Genomic DNA, 17,739 nt, shown 5'->3' on the forward strand with positions numbered 1-17,739 from the left:
CTCTCAGCCCTCCAGCTTGTTCTGTCCTTCCACCACTGCCACCAAAACCACCTCCGCTCGTTCTCGCTTTTAACTTACCTACCCACAGGAATGACCCTGAGGGACAAGAAAGGTCTTATCAGCTCCCAGTTCACTACCAAACCACCTCCTGCCCTTGCTGCTCCCAGGACCTGGCCTTGTTCCTGGGGATCCTTCATCACCCCACAAAGCCAACAGGTTTACGCTGGCTTTCACAGCCCGTGCGCTGACGTGACCGTGGTCTGTGGAGGATGGAGAAGCCCTCCCCGAACGAGCTGCCTAAATAGCTGCTGCCCTGGACACGCAGGCATCTGCCTCACCAGAGGGCACAGGACCAAGGGGCCGTTCCCAGAGCACCAGCCCTCCAGCACCACTCCCACTATCCCTTTTCCCCCCCTGCAACTGGTCAACAGTACCAATATTTTACATAATAACCAAGAAGGATTTGGAGTCAGGAGTGTTTCTCCTTGTGAATAGTCCCACAGACCTACCTGTGACCTGTACCTGTGGGGGGGAGTGTGTATATATGTATATATATAAAAAATACATACGTACACTTCACCCGGGGACAACAGGCCCCACGAGATGAACATCGGCTGTACACAAGCCACAGTGCACTTTGCCAGCACTTGCCTCCCTCACCCCCAGGACAGAAGCTTTTCCCTCAGGGGGTGTAGGAGGCCCCGGCATCCCCCATTTCCATGCCTGGGGTGAAGCCCGGCAGTGGCCTGGGACAGGTGGAGAGGGCTTGGCTAAAAAAAATAAAAATAAATGAATAATTAGAAGTGAAAACACACCAGGCAAGGCAGCGAGGAGGAGGGGGTAGACCTGTCATCCATATGCCTTGCCCAGTCCCAGCAGTGCATGGCCATGTTCAGCCCCTGCCGACAGCACCGTTCCTCTGGGGATGGCTACTCTTTTTTGTTTGCAAAAGGGAGGTTAGAATTGGGGGTTTTTTTGGAGTCAGGGATTGTGGAAAGCTGAAGGAACCCTCCCAAGCGGCCGTTCCACCACCTCAGCCTCAGCAGGGAGGCGTGAAAGCTGCTGCTGCTGAGGCTGGCGAAGGCACCAGGGCGCTGACCCCACCCCCGAGCCTCCAACCCTGCTTGAGCCGGCACCTCGCAGGAGGAAAACAGCCTCTTTTCTTCCCTTTTTGGCCCCAAAGCACACGCTGGCCGCTGTCTGTGCTGCTGGGTGGCTGCGGGTCGGATGGGTGCTTCCCTCGCGCCGGCCGAGGCTGGTCACAGTGCCAGGCGGTGCTGCCACAAACGCAGCCCATGCCCGGGGCGTGCCGGGCCTCTCATCGCCTCCTTGCTAATTATTCCAAGCGATCACCTTGCGGCCGTGGCTGCGCCCGGGGAACCACCCGCGGTACCGGCTTCAATTTCCAAAGAGGCCTCTAAAACCACAGAGGGGAAGGAAACGGGCGGGAGACCCCAAGACGCCCGCGGGCACAGCCGCCGGCTGTCCGGCCTCCCCCCACCTCCCTCCACAAACAAATCTTCACGAAGCCCGAGAAAATCGAGTTTGCTGGTGCTCAGCAAACCATTCCCTGGAACACAGGCTCTCCCCCAGCAGACTCCTGAACCCCCCAGCACACTCCAGCACAGGCCCCTGGCTGCCGCCGTGGCTCCGGGAGCTGGTATTACCGGTGGCGGCGGGCGCTGGGTGCGGGTTTCGTCTTGCCCTGACACCTCCGTGGGCTCTTCCAGCCCCGGAGAGCCGGGAGGTTTCCTCCTCAGCCCCGGGAACCTCATGCAACCAGCATGCGCCCAGCTCCCCGGAGCTGCTGGGCCAGCAGGCTGGGTGGGTTGCCTTCTTTTTTTCCTCTTTTTTTTTTTCTTTTCCCCTCCCCTAAAGCCAGATTTAGTTTTTTTTTTTTTAATTTCCCTGCAGGTTCAGGTGGAGACGGAGGTGGAGCAGCGGGAGGGAGGGACGGCCAACCCCTCCCGCAAGCCTGGCGCCCGGCGATTGGGGCAGCGGGAGCTCCCGGCGACGGGCAGGGGCTGAACCGGGGAGGGGGAAAAGTAAATAAATTATTTAAAAAAAAAAAAAAGAGAACAAACAAGCACTGATCTGGCAGGTCCAGTCGGCTGGAGCGGCGCACAGGGGAGGCGACGGGCAGGAAGGCTGCGGCCGGGGCGCTGGGGGAAGCTCCGCAGGTAAATGCAGCTCCCCTCCGCTTCCCTCCCCGCGGCGATGCCGCCCCAGCCGGGCTCAGCCGGGCTCAGCCGGGTTTCTCCCTCTTGCCCCACGCCCTGCGTTCTCCTCCCGCTCTTTGGCCGGGCTTAGACGCAGCCCTGCAGCTCCCTGGCCGCTGCACCTGCCCACCCCGCTGCCCTGCACCGGGGGTGTCGCAGCCCCACCATCGCCTGCCCTGCAGGGTCCTCTGCTGTGCCCCAAACCCAGGTGTCCCCACCCCGAGACGTAGGAAACGGGAGCGTGCTGCTGCCCGTTACCCCGCGCTCCTCGCGGTCACCAGCCCTGACACCCGGTGACACTTTGGGCAGCCACTGCCGTTTCGTGCCCCAGAGCCAAGGGGCCCGGCTGGCTGCGCCTCTCCTTTGGGGCCTCCCGAGCCCTCTGGCCAGTCCTGTCTCGTTGGGCCTTCCTTATTTCTGACCACCAGAGTGAAACCATTCCGGAGTGACCCACCGGGCAGGGCCAAGTGGAGCCGGAGCATCCCCACCAGACAGAAAAACCTCGCTCCACCCCGGTACAGCATCTCTCATCCCCTTCCCCATGCAAAAACCGGGTGGGCTGGTTCACCTCCGTCCCTGGCCCCCGAGAAACCCAGTTAATCCGTCAGGAGTAAAGCGCTTTCCAGCTGCTCAGAGCATGTTCCGCTTAAGCGTCCCTCGCGTACCTTGACCCCCAGCCTCACCCCAGCCTGGCACCGGGGCTGCTGTGCCCAAGGGGAGCAACGTGCTTCCGTCCCTGCTCAGAGCGGGGCAGCGCTGCAGCCCCCCCTTCCCGTTCACAGCAGCAGAGACGCGGGTTCTCCAGCGACAAGCCCGGCGTCAGCAGCCCTGCTCTTACCCAAAACCAGTTTGCAACCAAGAGCCATGAAGCTCTGGGGCAAAGAGGCAGCTGAGAGGGGTTTTAATCCCTCCTGGCCCCACAGTTACACTGGGTGTGTTTACAGTCGCACTGCCTCACAGAAACCCTGGCAACATGACGTCCTCGTCATTCCTACCCCAGCCCCAGCGGACACATCGCCCGCACCGGGGGCTCTGCGGGCGTCTGGAGTCAGAGCAGCGCGGCCCCGCTGCCGGGCTCTGCTTCGCCGTTTGCTCCCGGTGCCCCTTTGCGTGGCTGCGATTATCAGCGGAGCACGGGGTGTCCTCCCCGGGCCCCCTCTTCCCACAGGGCTATTGCCACAATGCCCACTGGGGCCGGTCCCCCCCGGTGCCCCCGGTCCCCGCGCACCATCCTGCCCGCTTGGCTTCGCTCAATGCCGCGAGAGGTCACGCGATGGGAAGCTCCCGTTTCTATAAATAAACCGCCCCGCTGTTTAATGAGCAATTTCAACGGGCACACACCAGGCTGGAAGCGGCGCTGCAGCCAAGACGAGGTGTTGGTAGCACAAGGAGGGTCCTGCTGAGCCCCCCCCATGCAGCCATGGGGGCACCTCACAACGGTCTCATGGGGAAGTATCGCACACCCCATGGCTGAGCTACGACTGTGGCTCGTTACCCCTCGCTGGCCTCTGGTTTGAACCAAAGCTGTGTTTTTAACATCCTGCAGCCCCTGGTTGGTCATTAATCACCTCCTACCTGTAAATTCACAGTCAGGAAAGCCAGGCTGTGAGTCGGCATGGGGAGGGCAGGTGACGCAGTGACCACCAAGCCATGGCCAGGACCTGGCTTTGGCTTTACCCCAGAGCAGCACCCCCCGCCCCGCAGCCCGAATCGCTGCAGGGAGCGATGGGGCTGCCAGGGTGCTCCCTGCGCCAGCCCGGCCCGGAGCACCCAGAGCTTATGGAGCCATTTCTGGTCTATCCCAGGCCCGGCCCGCCCTGCAGCGGCAGCCAGTGGACTTTGTCCCGCGGAAGACGCCGTGCCACGGGGGCCCTCCTGGCACGGGTGGCCTGTCGGGGATGCCGGCAGCTCCCCCATGCATCGCCTGAGCACACTATGGCAGGTAGGCTGCAAAACCAACACTTTCACCCCTTTTTAGGTGGGAAGGACCGCCCCCCGCCCCGGCAGGCACAGCCTGGGGTCTGGCTCGCTGCTCCAGCTTTGCCTCATAGGGCAGGCGAGGGTCCATCCCAGCCCCGAAAACCGGCTTGGCCTGTTGCAAAACAGCCGCAAGCGCCGCTGGCTGCCAGACCCCCATGGCAGAGCTTGTTTTTCCGGGGAAGCTGGGATGGCTACAACTGTTGCCCGCCCAGCTAGGAGCTGGCTCAGCTTTCCCATCCAAAACCCCCTTCCTGCTGTGCCCCCAGACCTTTGCAGCGTTGCCCCCGAAATCCTCGTCCCAGCCGCTAACGAGACGCTGGAGCTGGCGCTGGGGAGCCGGGTAGCACTGAACTGCACCGTGCGATGGGCGGCTGCCGAGCGCTGCGAGCCTGTCCCTGCCTGGACCAAAGACGGGCAGTGGCTGGGCAGTGGGAGCAGCCAGGACACTGCCTGGTAAGGAGCCTGCCCTGGGCTCTGTCTGTCTGTCTGTCTGTCGGGGTGGGTTGCCACACGGCCCAACCCACGGCGGCCCCGTCTCCCCCCAGGTTTGCCCAAAACGCCTCGGAGCAGCTCCTCGCCAGCATCCTGCAGCTCAACCTCACACACGACGCCGACTTTGGGGTGTTTGCCTGCTGGGTCGGCAACACCACAGCCACCTTTACCCTGCGGCGAGTGGGTAGGGACACGCTGGGGACAGGAGGGACACCTCCAAGGAGGGGCTGCTTGCCTTGGGCAGGAACTGCAGCCCCACAGGGACCATTGAGGCGGGTTTTAGGGGCATCGCCGCCTCTCCCTGGGCAGTGCAGCAGGGTGCCAGCCTACACCAAACCCAGCAAACCTGGGTCAGGGCCACCGGCCACGCTCACCGTGTCTCCGCTGTCCTTGCAGAGGTGGCAGGGCACATGCCCGCGGTGCTGGCAGCCCTCCTGGTCCTGGCGCTCCTGGTGCTGCTGGCCGGGCTCTATGTCCGATGCCGCCTGAGCGTCCTCCTCTGGTACCGGAACCGCTATGGCGAGCTGGAGATCAACGGTGAGCTGCTGGGGAAGGGCACGGAGGTGATGGCCCCCTCCCCAGGCTGGGAGCTCACCCAGGCCTAGAGCCCTCCCCAGCATCACACCCCCTTCTCCACGGCTCTCCCCAGACGGGAAGCTGTATGACGCCTACATCTCCCACGCCACCACCCCTGATGACCGAAAGTTTGTCCACTTCATCGTGAAGCCACAGCTGGAGAACCGCTACGGCTACAAGCTCTTCCTGGATGAGCAAACCATCCTGCCCAACTCAGGTGGGCGCCAGCCCTGCGCGGGCTCGGGCAGAGGGGCTGTGCCAGCACCCAGGGGCTTGAAATCCCTTTGCCTGCAGAGCCGTCAGCTGACCTGATCATGAACGTGAGCCGGTGCCGGCGTCTCATCGTGGTCCTCTCCGTCGCATACCTGGAGCAAGACTGGTGCAACAGCAGCTTCAGGTAGGAGCGGCGCCTGCCTGCTCTGGCGGGAGAGGGGCTGGCGGGGCCTTCGCCCTCCTGCCACGTGCCTGTCTCACAGGGAAGGTCTCTGGAGGCTGCTGGAACTTTCCAAGAAACCCATCTTCATCGTCTTTGAGAGCCAGTACCGGGAAATCACCCACCCTGCTATCAGCCTGCTGAAGCAGCACCGCAGCGCCGTCACCTTGCTGGTGTGGCGAGCCAGCTCCATGGTGAGAGCCGAGCAGGGCCCTGTCCCCCCAGCACCCTCCTTTCCATCCCCAGTGCCACGCTTTGTGTCAGCCTCCCCGCAACGCTCTGGGGCTGCTCCCTGTGCTTCAGTGCTCCTAAAAAGCAGGTTGGGACGCTTATCTTTTAGAGGCAATTTCAAAAAAACACCCAACCACAACAGCTGTAGATCTGGGTGATCAATCCCCGGACTTGCACCGTCAGGAGCCCTGTGACACTCCGGGGCCTCCCCAAGCTGAGGCACCGGCATGAAGCCTCAGCTCTCACGGTGAAGCTTTGGCCTGTGGCTGCTCCAGCCATTTCAGGGCCAGGCAGGAGCTGGAGCCCTCCGGAGCGTTGCGGCCGGTTGGGCCGGTTTCTCAGCGGGCATGCTGCCACGCTGGGAGCGCAGCCCTCGCCTTGGCTGGGCTCCCAGCGCTGGGAGGGGTGAGCCGAGCCTCACACAGCCTTCGGCAGCCCCGTGCGGGGCCGGGCTCAGCTCTGGGCTTGTCCCAACGTGGCCCATCTCCTCCCTGCCCCACACAGACCCCGTCCTCCGACTTCTGGAAGGAGCTGTGCCTGGCGCTGCCCCGCAAAGTGGCCTTCCAGGGGACAGTGGGGGACCCGCAGACCCAGCTGCAGGAGGACAAGGACCCCATGCTGATCCTGCACAGCAGCTACCTGGACAGCGGTGGAGACCCCCACCCCGACGGGGACCTTGGAACAGGTCTTTGGCCCCTGCTGCTTCTCCCTGGGGCAGGGGGGGCAGACGTGGACTGGAGGGCACCTCTGGGCTCTGCTTCACCCTCCCGTGCCAGGCGGGCTGGGCTTAGCCCCCTCCCCACCACCTAAAACCCCTCTCCCCGCTCCTCCCAGGCCTCCGAGGGTGCGTTTTCAGAAGCCCCCCGCCTCCCCGCATCGGCGGCCCCAGTGCTCCCACGGCAGAAGAGCTGCAGCTGAGGGAGGGCCAGAGGCCAGAGCTCGACATCTCGGACCTGGGATCGCGTAACTACGGCGCCCGCACTGACTTCTACTGCCTGGTGACAGAGGACGACATCTGAGTGGGGCCACCGGCCAGCCAAGGCGGCGTCCCCCTTCCCTGCAGGGCCGCACCGACCCGGGTCACGGCCGGAGGAGCCAGGGCTTTGCGATGGGACTCAATGCAAGGTCCCGGGGAAAGGCAGGAGCCAGCTCCTTCCAGCAGCACGGGGAGCACCAGCTCCAGGGGACACCCCTGCCCGCAGTGCCTGGGCACCCCTGGGTGCTGGGCTCCCCTCCTTCGCTGCGGGCACAGGGACATTTTTCGTGTGCTGGGATGGGCGATGCTCTCCAAGAAGCGCTGTGCCCAGTCCCGGCGACTCAGGACTGGGAAACGCCCAAAGGGAGCGGCCGCGGCACCTTCTCTCCCGTGGCAATAAAATGCTGCTGCACCCAGCAGGTCTCTTCCCTCTGCGGGGACACGGGTGCCACCGGCAGATCTCCCCACAGTGGACAACACCGAGCTGTGTCCCCTCCCACGAGGAGCAACGCCCGGCCGCGGCGAGCAGGGTGGCACCATGGGGTGAGCTCAGCCCCACGCCGGCGTCCCGCGGGGAGCTCTCCCCACCCCATGTGCCAGCCGAGCGCAGGGGCAAGCAGGCACCATTCAAGGGCTTTATTTCAGGGGTACACTGGGCTCGGGGAGCTGGTACACGGAGAGCTGGGGAGACAAACACACCGTGACCCCCCTGCCCGGCCCCGGCAGCACTGCCCGGTCTCCTCCACCCCCCACCCCTGTACCTATTCTACCTCGTTTCCCAAACGGGGCGTGCTATGCCCCCCCCAAGCACAGGGTCTCCCCACCCAGCCCCAAACCGCCAGCAGACCAACCAAAGCCACCCCGCAGCCTACTCGCACACCCCGGCTTGGCCATCACCTCGCCAGGGAGAGCCTTGGACCCGCTGCCCGGCCAGCACCGGCCGCGCCGGGCACTGAGGGCATCTCCCCACCCTGCGGGGAGACGCCACCCGGTAAACACTGGCTGGCCCGGCCCCAATCCTGCTTACACAGCACCGGCCAGGCCCAGCCCTGAGCGCAGCAGCCGGCAAGGAGCAACAGCGGCGGCATGGGGACAGTCCCCACGGGGCGTACGAGGTGGCTCGGAGGGCTCCCGGCTTCTTGCAGCGAGGGCACGGGCCGCCTCAGTCACAGCACCCCCACCCCTGGCAAAGGGGGGACGCGGCTCCGCGCCGCCGGTGCAGCCTCCCAGCTCCCTATAGCCACAGTGCCACCCCATAAAAATCTGGGAAAGCCCCTGAGCTCTGCGAAGCCCCGTCCGCACCCAGCCAGGGCAGCGCCTGCGTAACCCATGGCACGTCCCACACCAGCTCCCTCCCAGTCCCCAGCGTGCCGCGACTGGGGGAGCTGCGATGGGGTGCCCCCAGAAGCCCCCCTCCCCACCAGCATTGCTTTGCAGGACCCCCCCCCCCCAAAGCCCTCCAGCTCCTGCCCCTCCGCTGAGACAAGCTGAGCTTTGCCTCTGACTCCCCAGGAGCAGGAAGGGTCCCCAGGGGCTGAGCACCTCCGGGTGCCGCGGGGCAGACCCCCACTAACCGGGGTGCCAGCGGGGCCCCGCAGCAGAGCCAAAAGCAGTCGCTGCATTTAAGGCTGCTGCGGGAGGGAGGACAAGTATCCCCCCATCCGGGAATGGGGGACGGGGAGGCGAGGGACACGGCGGGGACTATGCTACGGAGCGGGGGTCCGGCGGCGAGCAGCCCCCCCGGAGGAGTGTCCTGGCGGGGAGTCGGGGCTGAGCAGTCCGGCAGGCGGGGGGTGTCCTCACAGGCCGAGGAAGTCCTCCTTCCGGTAGCCCTTCTGCCAGGAGACAGGCCACTGTCACCTCTCCCGCCCAGGGACAGCAGGAACACCAACACCAACCCCGTGCCAGCACCAGCACGGCCAGGCTGTCCCCACGCCGGGCCCGTGGCCGTCCCCACCCCATTGGCACGGGTGCCACCACAGTGGCAGCGCTCTGGGGATGTTCCCACCCCTTCAGGAGGGGGGAGACGTGGAGTTGGGGCCCGTTCTCTGTCCAGAAGTGTTTGGGTGGTGTGGCTTTCTGGGGTGAAACCCCCAGCCTGGAGTCCCTTGGGATCCACCCATAGGATCCAGCGCAGGGTCCCGCCGGCCGGAGCGGGTGCTGGGCAGTGGTACGTACCGTCTTGAAGTCCCGGTGGAGCTTGGTGTACTGCCACATGTTGCCCAGGAGGCTGGCTGCGGCTCTGGAGGACTTCTCGTTGTCCGAGCTGGGACACAGACAGGACGCAATGAGCTTTGGGTACCGCTGGGCAGGGGACAGTGCCCACGGCCCAAGGACACCACCCCGGGAGGGCCCCAAGGGGCTCAGGACGTCACACCAGTGGGAAGAGGAGGAAGACTAAAAGCTGGAGCCCACCATAGTGGGCAGGGTGGCAAACACTGCTGGCAGAGGAGCTGAAAACACCCAGATGGGAAGGAGGAGGCTGCAGTGATGGGCAACCCCCTGGTGGGGTGTCTGAAGAGGTAGCAAGGGGCTGGTTGGTGGCCATGAGGCCACTCTGAGCTGGTCTGGGGACTCCCAGCACCAAGTCTGGGGAAGGGAGACTGGTTGTGACCCTCTTCCACCCCGCCGGGCCAGGGGAGGAAGGGCAGAGCAGGACTGGACCCCAGGTCTGAGCTGGGACAGCAGAGCAGCTCCCACCTGTCCCTTCTCTTCTTGATGTAGAAAAGCTTCCGGAGACCGTCAAAGTAGACAATGTCACGGGCGGCCATGGGGCTCTCCACCACCAGGTTGTTGAGGACCGCAATGATGTTCACGATGACATCGGCGGGCGGCGCCTTGTCCCCGACACTCCCCGGCAGCTTCTCGATCAAGTGACTGACCACCTTGGTGGCTGGTGGGCAAAGGCAGCATGTCAGGGCTGGTGGCCAGACCCAGGGGACACGCGGCAGCCTAGGGACGAGGCCTGCAGCCTCCTGGGGCCGAGAAGGGGACAGAGGGTCCAGCCAAGAGCCTGAGGGGCAGCACCAGGGACTACTTCAAGCCCTTTGCTCTGTGGAGTCTCTGCTGAGACTCCTCAGCACCTGCGCAAGGAGTTGGGGGACGAGGACAAAGCCGAGTGAGACGGTGGGGTTGGAGGCAGAGCACAGCGTGGGGAGGTTCAGTTATGGGGGACGGCCTGGCCACGCGCATGGGGAAAGTGCTGAGACGCTGCTGGAGGCCGGACCGAGGAGGGGAAGGGTGAAGGGTGTCCCCCAGGCTCCCCTCACAGTCGTGGCCCTGCCCAGCACTCACACATCTCGTCCTTGTTGCGGGCGTGGCGGGACAGGTTGCGGATGAGCCCCGTCAGGGAGCGCAGCTGGTGGTGGTCAGCGGTGCGGACGCGGTCCAGCACGGGGTTCAGGATGCGCTCCTGCTCCAGCGCCAGCCGGCTCAGCACGCCCGCCCACTGCCAAGACAAACACCCGCTGCGGACCCGCCGGCTGCTGCCGCCTCCCACCCCACCCTCCTCCTCCTCCTCCTCCTGCTCAGCGCGGTGACCCATGCCCAGGTGGTGAGCAGCGCGATGGCCACCTCCCCCACCCAGGAAATGGTGGCATGTCCCCTCCCCGGGCACGGCGGTGACCAAGCAGGTGGGACGGGGCAAGCCCTAAGGGCCAGCGGCCGTTCCCCTTGCGCGCCCTCACCCTGCGGTCCCCCGCGGTGATGTTCTGCAGGGCGCCCGAGGCCGCCTCCGTGGTGTGCTTGTTGAGCTCACAGCGCTGCAGCAGCCGGTTGTAGATGCCCACGATCTGCGGGTTCCAGAGCCACTCCATGCCCTTGGGGTCCTTGGAGACCTCCGTGAAGGTGACGATGTCTGCGTTCAGGTAGTGCTGCAGAGAGGGGGGTGGCCCTGTCAGACTCACAGGGGATGGCCCCACTGCGGCATCTCTTGCTGCCCGTGTCCCCTTTTCCCTCAACCGTGGGGCAGCTCCAGGCTGGCAGGGACCTGGCAGGTCCCCCCCTGGCTGCGTTGCACCCCGTGGCATGGGAAAGTGAGGGTTTGGCACCCTGATTCACGCCACACACCTGATTCACCCTCCGCTGAGCTCACCCATGTGTCCCACCCATCAGCCGAGGCTGGCGTCCACCTCCACCCCAGTGTCACCTGCACCGCCGGCCGCTTCCCCGTGCCAACCCCGCCCTGATGAGGCGGCCGCCGCGGTGCCCACCACCTCCCCGCCTCTGACCTCACGTGCTTTCTTGCTCTGGGGGCTGAAGCAGCCCACCAGCTCCCCCGTCACCACGCTGCTGTTGTTCCTCCTGTGGCCCTCCAGGCGCTGGAGGGAGGACGGGGGCATCTCGTCGTACAGGCGGTAGGAGAGGTTGCGCAGGACGCAAACGGCATTCTCCACACTCTGGGGGGGTGGGGGGAGACAGGACACGAGGGGATCAGTCCTTGTGCCACCTGCCAGGGTGTCTCCAGCTGGCACGTCCCCTGGGGCATGATCGCGTGGGGCTCCACGACCAGAGTCACCCCGACGGCACCAGTGGTGCCCCACTGCACCCAGTGAGCCCAGAGGGAGCCAGACTGGTTTTCCCACCATCACAAGACGGCCAGGCAGGAGGGAGCAGGCCCCCGTCAGAGGGTACCCAAACCTGCCAGCTCCCAGGGCTCACCTTGTCCTCTGACTTGCCCACTTCCAGGGAGCTGTTCACATAGTGGATCATGGAGTCCACCAGCCCATGGCACTCGCGCATCTTCTGCCGGGTCTGCTGGCTGGCAGAGCTGAGATTCCTGCACGGGGAATGTGGGTCCGTCACAGCGAGAAGGGGCTTCCCCACAGCCACCCCCCTCCTGCCGCTGGGCACCACCGCGGGGAGGGCGGCGAATACCTCTCCCATGGGGCTGACCCGGCTTTGCCTTGACACGCGAGCCCTGCAAGGAACAGGGACCCCAGAAACCAGCCCTGGAGCCCTCGTTCCTTGAGCAGACAGCGCAGACGGGGTCTCTTCCCCCACCCAAAAGTTAACCCGCAGCAGGAGGAGCGGATCCAGCCCAGAGCAGGTACCTGAGGAAGCCCGTGGAGTTGTAGAAGATCTCCGCCTCTGAGGGGTTCTGCTGGATGACACCTGAGCCCCCCAGCCCGGAGAGGGGGACCAGGACCAGGTCCGTGAGCTGCTCCAGCGTGTCCCGGGCCAGGCGATCCTTCAGGTTGTCACTGGAGGAGAGATTCCACAGGATCCCTGCACAGAGAGGGACCCTCAGTCCCGGGAAGGGCTGGAGAGCGCGTCCCCCCCGACTCAGCGCCCCACGGGCTCACACCAACCACCTGCAGCCAGGAGCGGCCGTGGGGTGGGGCAGGTGACAGCGACACAAAGAGGCCCTCCCCATGAAGTGTCAGCCCAGCTTTACTCCTGGCTGGGGGCACCACGTGCCACCCCCAAGGGAGGAGGACCCCCACCCGCCCCTGCCCTCGTCCCCAACCTGTGACGTTCTTGCGGAGCTCGTCGTCGGGCTCCCGCAGCGTCCGCATCAGCTCGTATATGCCGTTCTCCTCCACCAGCGCCAGCTTGTTCTCAGCATTGTCGTAGATGAGGTTGCGCATGGCTCCCGTGGCATGGCGCTGCACCTCCTGGTTGGGGCTGTTGAACAGCTTCACCAGCTTGGGCATGGCCTGGAGGCTGCGGGCCTGGGAGGGGAGAGCCCGGCGCGTTGGGACGCCCGGCCGCACTCCCGTTCATCCGGGAGTGGGCTCCCTCCGGCCCCTCCACCCTCGCCAGGGTGCCCCACCCCACAGAGGGGCCGGGGACAGCCCCTTCTCCCTCGGCTCCTGGGAGCTCACCTGCTTCTTGGCGTTGCTGTCGCTGTAGCATTTGTGCTGGAGGTAGGCAGCGCCCAGGACCTGCAGGTTGGGGTCGCTGGCTATCAGGTATTTCACCGCCGAGGGCAGGTCGATGTCGTCAAACCTGGAAGCCACAGGTAGGTGAGGAAGAGCCCCAGCAGAGCATCCTACAGTGGTCCTCCACCCCTGCACCCCACATCTCGGAGGGGACGTGGCAACCCGCCCCCTCCCCACTATGCACCTGGGGCCAGGGACCCCAGACCCAGCCAAACGGGCACTTTCTACCCTCGTGTCTCAGGATGTTCCCACGAGAGGATCTCAGGCCCCACGCAGGACACACCAGGAGGCCGACCCATGCCACGGTCCATCCCCATGGGGCCAAACCATGCCACCATCTCCCCCCTCCTCCCGCAGCCCTCGCAGCGGTGCAGCGCCAGGCTGGAGAGACAGAGGGTTTGCCCTCATCCAGCCAAGCAACTGAGGTGGGAACAAGGGCTGAGCCGGCACCGTCAGCACTCACCCGCCCGACGGGTGGCCGAGCAGCGTGCTGTGCCCATTGTACATCTCTGCGGCACGCTGGTCCTGGAGGTGGTGGCTGGACTCGGCCAGGCTGCGCACCGAGGGCGCGCGGGAGCTGTGCTCCACCATCCCCATGTACGAGCTTGCGAGACCCACCGGCGGGGCCGCCTGGATGCTGCCGAAGGAGCCGGTGCTCAGCCGCGACCGGTTGTTGCTCTGGAAGCGCTGGAGCGTGCGCATGGCAGGCGCCCGGATGGTGCGGCTCTGGGTCACCTCACCGCCCTCCAGCCAGTCGGATGCGGGCTTGGCAGTGGAGCCGGTGCTCATCTGCCTCTCAAAGGTGTAAGAGCGGGTAAAGCCACCATTGCCTTGGCTTTTGTAGAGGGAACGGTGACCCACGGGCTCCAGCTGCTCCGAGATGACGCTGTAGCGGTCGTCCGCCATGGTGGGGGGCTGGAGCGGCCCATCGGCCAGCCGCAGGGAGCGTAGCGAGAGGGTATCGAAGTTCTGCCGGGACCGGTAGTTGCGCTCGTGGAAGGAGCTGGGCCGTGGCGAGGTGGTGGTGGTGGTCTGCGACAGGGCATAGCTGGCGCCATAGCCCCGGCCCTTTGCCAGGCCCCCGTTGCTGATGGTTGCCATCCGCTTGTGCGGGGTGAGGTCGACCGCCGAGCGCGAGGACCAGCTGCTGCCCTTCAGGGTGCCAAAATCCTTCTTGGCCAGCGGCTGGTACAGCTGCGGGGGGGCAGGGGGGGTTAGGGGTTGCCCATGAGCCCATCCCTCCATCCCCACCCCAGGGAGTGGGAAGGATGGAGCCGAGAGCCTCCCTTGGCACAACCAAAGCTACAGCCGGCGACCAGGTGTCCACCAGATCCCCAGCAATGCGCGCTGGCGCAGGGCGGGGGCTGAACCCCCCCGGTACATACCGAGGCTTTGGGGTCCAAGCCATTGCTCTGGGAGCGGGAGCTGAAGGAGGAGCGCAGGGTCGTGCCGTACTGACCACCTGCGGGATGGAGACAGGGGGTTGGCATGTGCGATGCGGGGCAAAGGAGTGGCCTTGGGGACCAACTCATCCCGGGGGGACCTGCTCGAGGGGCCCCCAGGACCGAGGGGGACGAGGGAGGGGGAGGACGCTGTCTTTGCCTGCCTGCTGGCAGCGGGGAGCAGGAGAGGTGGCAGCAGTGCCGAGCGGCGGCCTCCCACCTTCCATCGCACCCCGACGGCGAGGGGACTAGTCGCCACCTTGGCCGGGACGCGGCAGCTCAGCCCAGTCCCCTTGGCCGGAGCTGGATCGGCAGGGCCAGGCATCCCCCCACCCAACCAAAGCCCGTCGCGGCTCCATCACCCCAGGGACCCCGCGCCGCACCCCGCGCTTCCCTCCCGCCCTGCCACCGCCCAGGGCCGCCGGCGGCGACGGGGAGGGGGACGCTGCCAGCCCCGGCGGTGACAGGAGCGTGACTCACGCCCACGCCCGGGGCAGCCCTCGGGGTGCTGAGGGGGGGTCTCCCCCACTGCCCAGGTCCCCCAGCACCTTGGATTATGGGGGGGCTCGGCGGGACCCCGCGCCGGAGCCGGGTGAAGCGGCAGGGCGGAGGCCGCGAGCGCAGACGTTAAATGGAGGAGCTTGGAGCCCGGCCAGCGGCGCTGCTCAAAGGCTGGGGGGGACGGGGGATGGGAAAAACCTCCCTCCCCAGCCCAAAATAGGGACCCCCCGCAGCGTAAACCCCCCCAAGGGGCAGGTGGGGAAACTGAGGCACGACCCCTGAGTGGGGTGAAATGAGCCCTCGCTGGGGCCATGCCGTCCCCATCCCCGGTGCCGGGGGGTTCGGTTGGGCTGGGGGGGCCACCCCCTGAGCCAGAGCATGAGCCGAAGCGTGGTGCCAGCCAAGGGTCTCCCGCCTCCCGCTCCAATGCCTGCACCCTGGGAATGGTGCGGTCTGGGGGGGGATGCCCGGGGGGGGCGTTTTCTCCCACCTCTGCTGCCGTCGGCGTGGTCGGGGGCGTCGTGGCGGACGGGCGCCTGCCCCCTCAGCATCATGCGGATGCGGACCTGCTCCTGGACACGGGCGCTGCGCTGGGCCTCGGCCGTCTCCCGGCTGCGGCCGTCCAGCTGCCGGTCAGAGGGCAAGGCCAGCGAGCAGACGCCGGCCTCGGGCTGCAGGGCCGACAGCAGGAAGGTGTTAGTCTCCTGCATGGCGGCGGCGAGGCGAGGGGGAGGCCGAGGCGAGGCGGAGGCCAAGGCGAGCCAGGCCGCCCTGCGCAGGTGAGCGCGGCCGCCGCTTCCCTGAGCCCTGGGGAGGCACCGGGCCCGCCCCGCCGCCGCCACGCCTCGGCGGGAAGGACGGGGCCGCGCTGGGCCCCCCGCCTCCCTTCGCCGCCACCGTCACCGCCCCAGGGTGACCTCGCAGGGACGAGGGCGCGAGAGGTCGTACGTGGGGGAGAGACAGACCCCCCCCACCCTCGGGCAGCCTCCCCCTGGACCCCCAGGCCCCTGGGCAGCCCCACCAGTAACACCCAGACCTACCCACGGCCACTTTGGAGAGCCCTGGACCCCCCCATGGCCCCACCAGCAACACCCAGACCCCCATATTGTCCCTAGAGCAAGCCCCGGACCCCCACGTTGTCCTTCCAACGAGATCAAGACCTCTGGGCAACCTCCCTGGAGAGCCCTGGACCCCCACATTCTCCTTCCACTTCTCCAACCTCCCTGGAGAGCCCCGGGCACCCACATTGTCTCTCCAACAAGCTCAAGACCCCACAGGCACCGTCCCTGGAGTGCCGCAGACCCCCCCATGGCCTCCCAGGAGAGCCCTGGACCCCTGGGCAACCTCTCTGGAGAGCCCCAGAGCCCCACATTGTCCCTCTGACAAGCCCCAGACCCCCGGGCAAGCTCCCCAGCCAGGCCCGGGCCCCCCCATGGCCCCACCAGCAAGCCCCAGGCAGCCTCCCCAGAGACCCCAGACCCCTGGGCCACCTTCTAGGAGAAGCCCAGCCCCCCCGGCAGCCCCACCACTGACCCCAGCCCCCGGGGCTGCCCACCACTGCAGCCAGCAAACCCCTCCGGCGCGGGGGGCCAGCCCGCCCAAGGGCCAGAGCAGGGGCTAATTGGCAGTAATTACTGGCCTGGCCGTCCCTGCTTTGCTTTTCAAATCAGCCAGGGAATTAAAAAACAACAATAATAAAAAAAAAAAAAGGGGGTGGCTCAACTCCGGCAGGCCCAGCGGTGATGAATGCAGGGTGACTCAGCCGCTGCCATCACACAGGTACTAATTAGGCTCACCCCACCCTCCAAGCTGCCCCAGCCGACCCCAGCATGGCCGGGGTGGGGGACACCACATTCCCCCCCCCCCACCCCCAGCCCGGTGCGCTCAGGAACAGCTCCCGAAATCCCCACGGTGTTGTTTTACGCTGCCCTCCCTCAGCCCCTGACTCGCTAACAGAGGTGCTCACTCCTGAAGAGAGTTGTGCCTGTTCTCAGCCACGCCCAGGCGCTGAGGCTCTGCCCCTGCTCATGGGCGCGGGGCGTTTGCCCGGCGGCTCCAGCACGGAGCAGCGGCCGGAGAAGCTTTGGCCGTTTGAAGGCGAGCGTGGCAACGCAGCCGCGGCCCGGCAGCGAGCCGGGGCTCAGCGCTTGGCGTCACCGCTCCGCACCCACCCAGCAGAAGCGGCACGGGCTTTGCCGGCCAGGGCTGACGACACCCGGCGATGACAACGCTGGGACGGCTTTTGCGCTTTGCTGGGAGGGGGAAAAGGGCGGCTGCCCCCCAGGAATGTGCCGCCGTCAGCAGGAGCAGCAGCTGATGCCGGGGTGCGGTGGCAAGAGCCGCGGCAGGTGTTTTGGGGTGACGGTCCCCACTTGGGTGGCGTCCCCAGACCCCAGCAGGCTGCAAACCCCGGTGACACCATGGACTAGTGCAAGGGGGGACCCCCCCAAGCTCTGGGGGTGTCCAGGGACTTCACAGGTTTAGCGGAGGCCCCCACTTTACTTAGGGGTGTCACACCGGACCCTTTCAGGGTACAGCACCCAGGGATAACCCCAAGGGCCCCCCTGCTCTTCTCCCACCTTGGCACCACCCACGCGGGGAGCGTCAACGGGTGCACCGAGTTTGGCAGAGCTCAGCGGGGCGCTCCCAACCCTCCAAGCCCAGATGAATCACGGGTTCCCCCCCGGGAGCAGGCGGGGAGGGCGGTTCGCTCCCCACGCAAGCTGCTGCCTGCCCACCGTCCCCGTGCCAGGCACCTGGGGCTTGGGGACAGCCCTGGGAGCCCCTTGGTCCCCAGGGGACAATGGGGCTCCAGGGATGGCCCCGAGCCCACTGGTAGCCCCCTTCCCCCAGCCCCTGCTGTGACACCGCCCTGCGGCTTCAAGATGGAAACTGGGGGGGTCTCGGAGGGGTTGGGGGGGGGGGTGTTGAGGCAGGTTTGAAGCCAAAAGCAGCAGCGCTGACCTCATAAAGCGGCTCGTTAATAGGGGAAAGTGCTGGATGGGAG

The 17,739-nt window shown here is 66.1% G+C and overlaps 2 protein-coding genes across 2 annotated transcripts; one reads left to right on the plus strand and one right to left on the minus strand.

The window, feature by feature from the left end:
- Positions 1-1,576: 1,576 nt before the first annotated feature.
- On the plus strand, positions 1,577-7,323 carry SIGIRR (single Ig and TIR domain containing). Its single transcript, XM_074841980.1, has 10 exons — positions 1,577-2,180; positions 4,025-4,161; positions 4,466-4,652; positions 4,745-4,875; positions 5,088-5,228; positions 5,341-5,484; positions 5,562-5,664; positions 5,744-5,894; positions 6,436-6,616; positions 6,766-7,323. Exons 2-10 carry the CDS (start codon positions 4,155-4,157, stop codon positions 6,948-6,950), a joined length of 1,230 nt encoding a protein of 409 aa, XP_074698081.1. The 5' UTR covers positions 1,577-2,180; positions 4,025-4,154; the 3' UTR covers positions 6,951-7,323.
- A 1,115-nt stretch (positions 7,324-8,438) lies between these two features.
- PKP3 (plakophilin 3) lies at positions 8,439-15,442 on the minus strand. Its single transcript, XM_074841991.1, has 13 exons — positions 15,211-15,442; positions 14,175-14,251; positions 13,253-13,983; positions 12,733-12,856; positions 12,375-12,579; positions 11,959-12,133; positions 11,567-11,684; positions 11,137-11,304; positions 10,594-10,779; positions 10,202-10,355; positions 9,608-9,800; positions 9,086-9,173; positions 8,439-8,742 (listed from the first exon to the last, which is right to left on the minus strand). The coding sequence occupies exons 1-13, from the start codon at positions 15,440-15,442 to the stop codon at positions 8,707-8,709; spliced, it is 2,487 nt and encodes an 828-aa protein (XP_074698092.1). The 3' UTR covers positions 8,439-8,706.
- Between the last annotated feature and the right edge of the window lie 2,297 nt (positions 15,443-17,739).

This window comes from Strix aluco, chromosome 16, assembly GCF_031877795.1.
Source record: "Strix aluco isolate bStrAlu1 chromosome 16, bStrAlu1.hap1, whole genome shotgun sequence".
Classification (NCBI taxonomy): Eukaryota; Metazoa; Chordata; class Aves; order Strigiformes; family Strigidae; genus Strix; species Strix aluco.

Excerpts from the sequence above, each read along its gene's own strand:
- SIGIRR (XM_074841980.1), top strand. Across the intron at positions 5,229-5,340 it reads TGGCGAGCTGGAGATCAACG|ACGGGAAGCTGTATGACGCC; the intron begins GTGAGCTGCTGG and ends GGCTCTCCCCAG. Across the intron at positions 6,617-6,765 it reads CGACGGGGACCTTGGAACAG|GCCTCCGAGGGTGCGTTTTC; the intron begins GTCTTTGGCCCC and ends CGCTCCTCCCAG.
- PKP3 (XM_074841991.1), bottom strand. The coding sequence starts at position 15,442 with ATGCAGGAGACTAACACCTTCCTGCTGTCGGCCCTGCAGCCCGAGGCC. Across the intron at positions 12,134-12,374 it reads GCTCCGCAAGAACGTCACAG|GGATCCTGTGGAATCTCTCC; the intron begins GTTGGGGACGAG and ends CTCTCTGTGCAG. Across the intron at positions 10,356-10,593 it reads TCACCGCGGGGGACCGCAGG|TGGGCGGGCGTGCTGAGCCG; the intron begins GTGAGGGCGCGC and ends TTGTCTTGGCAG.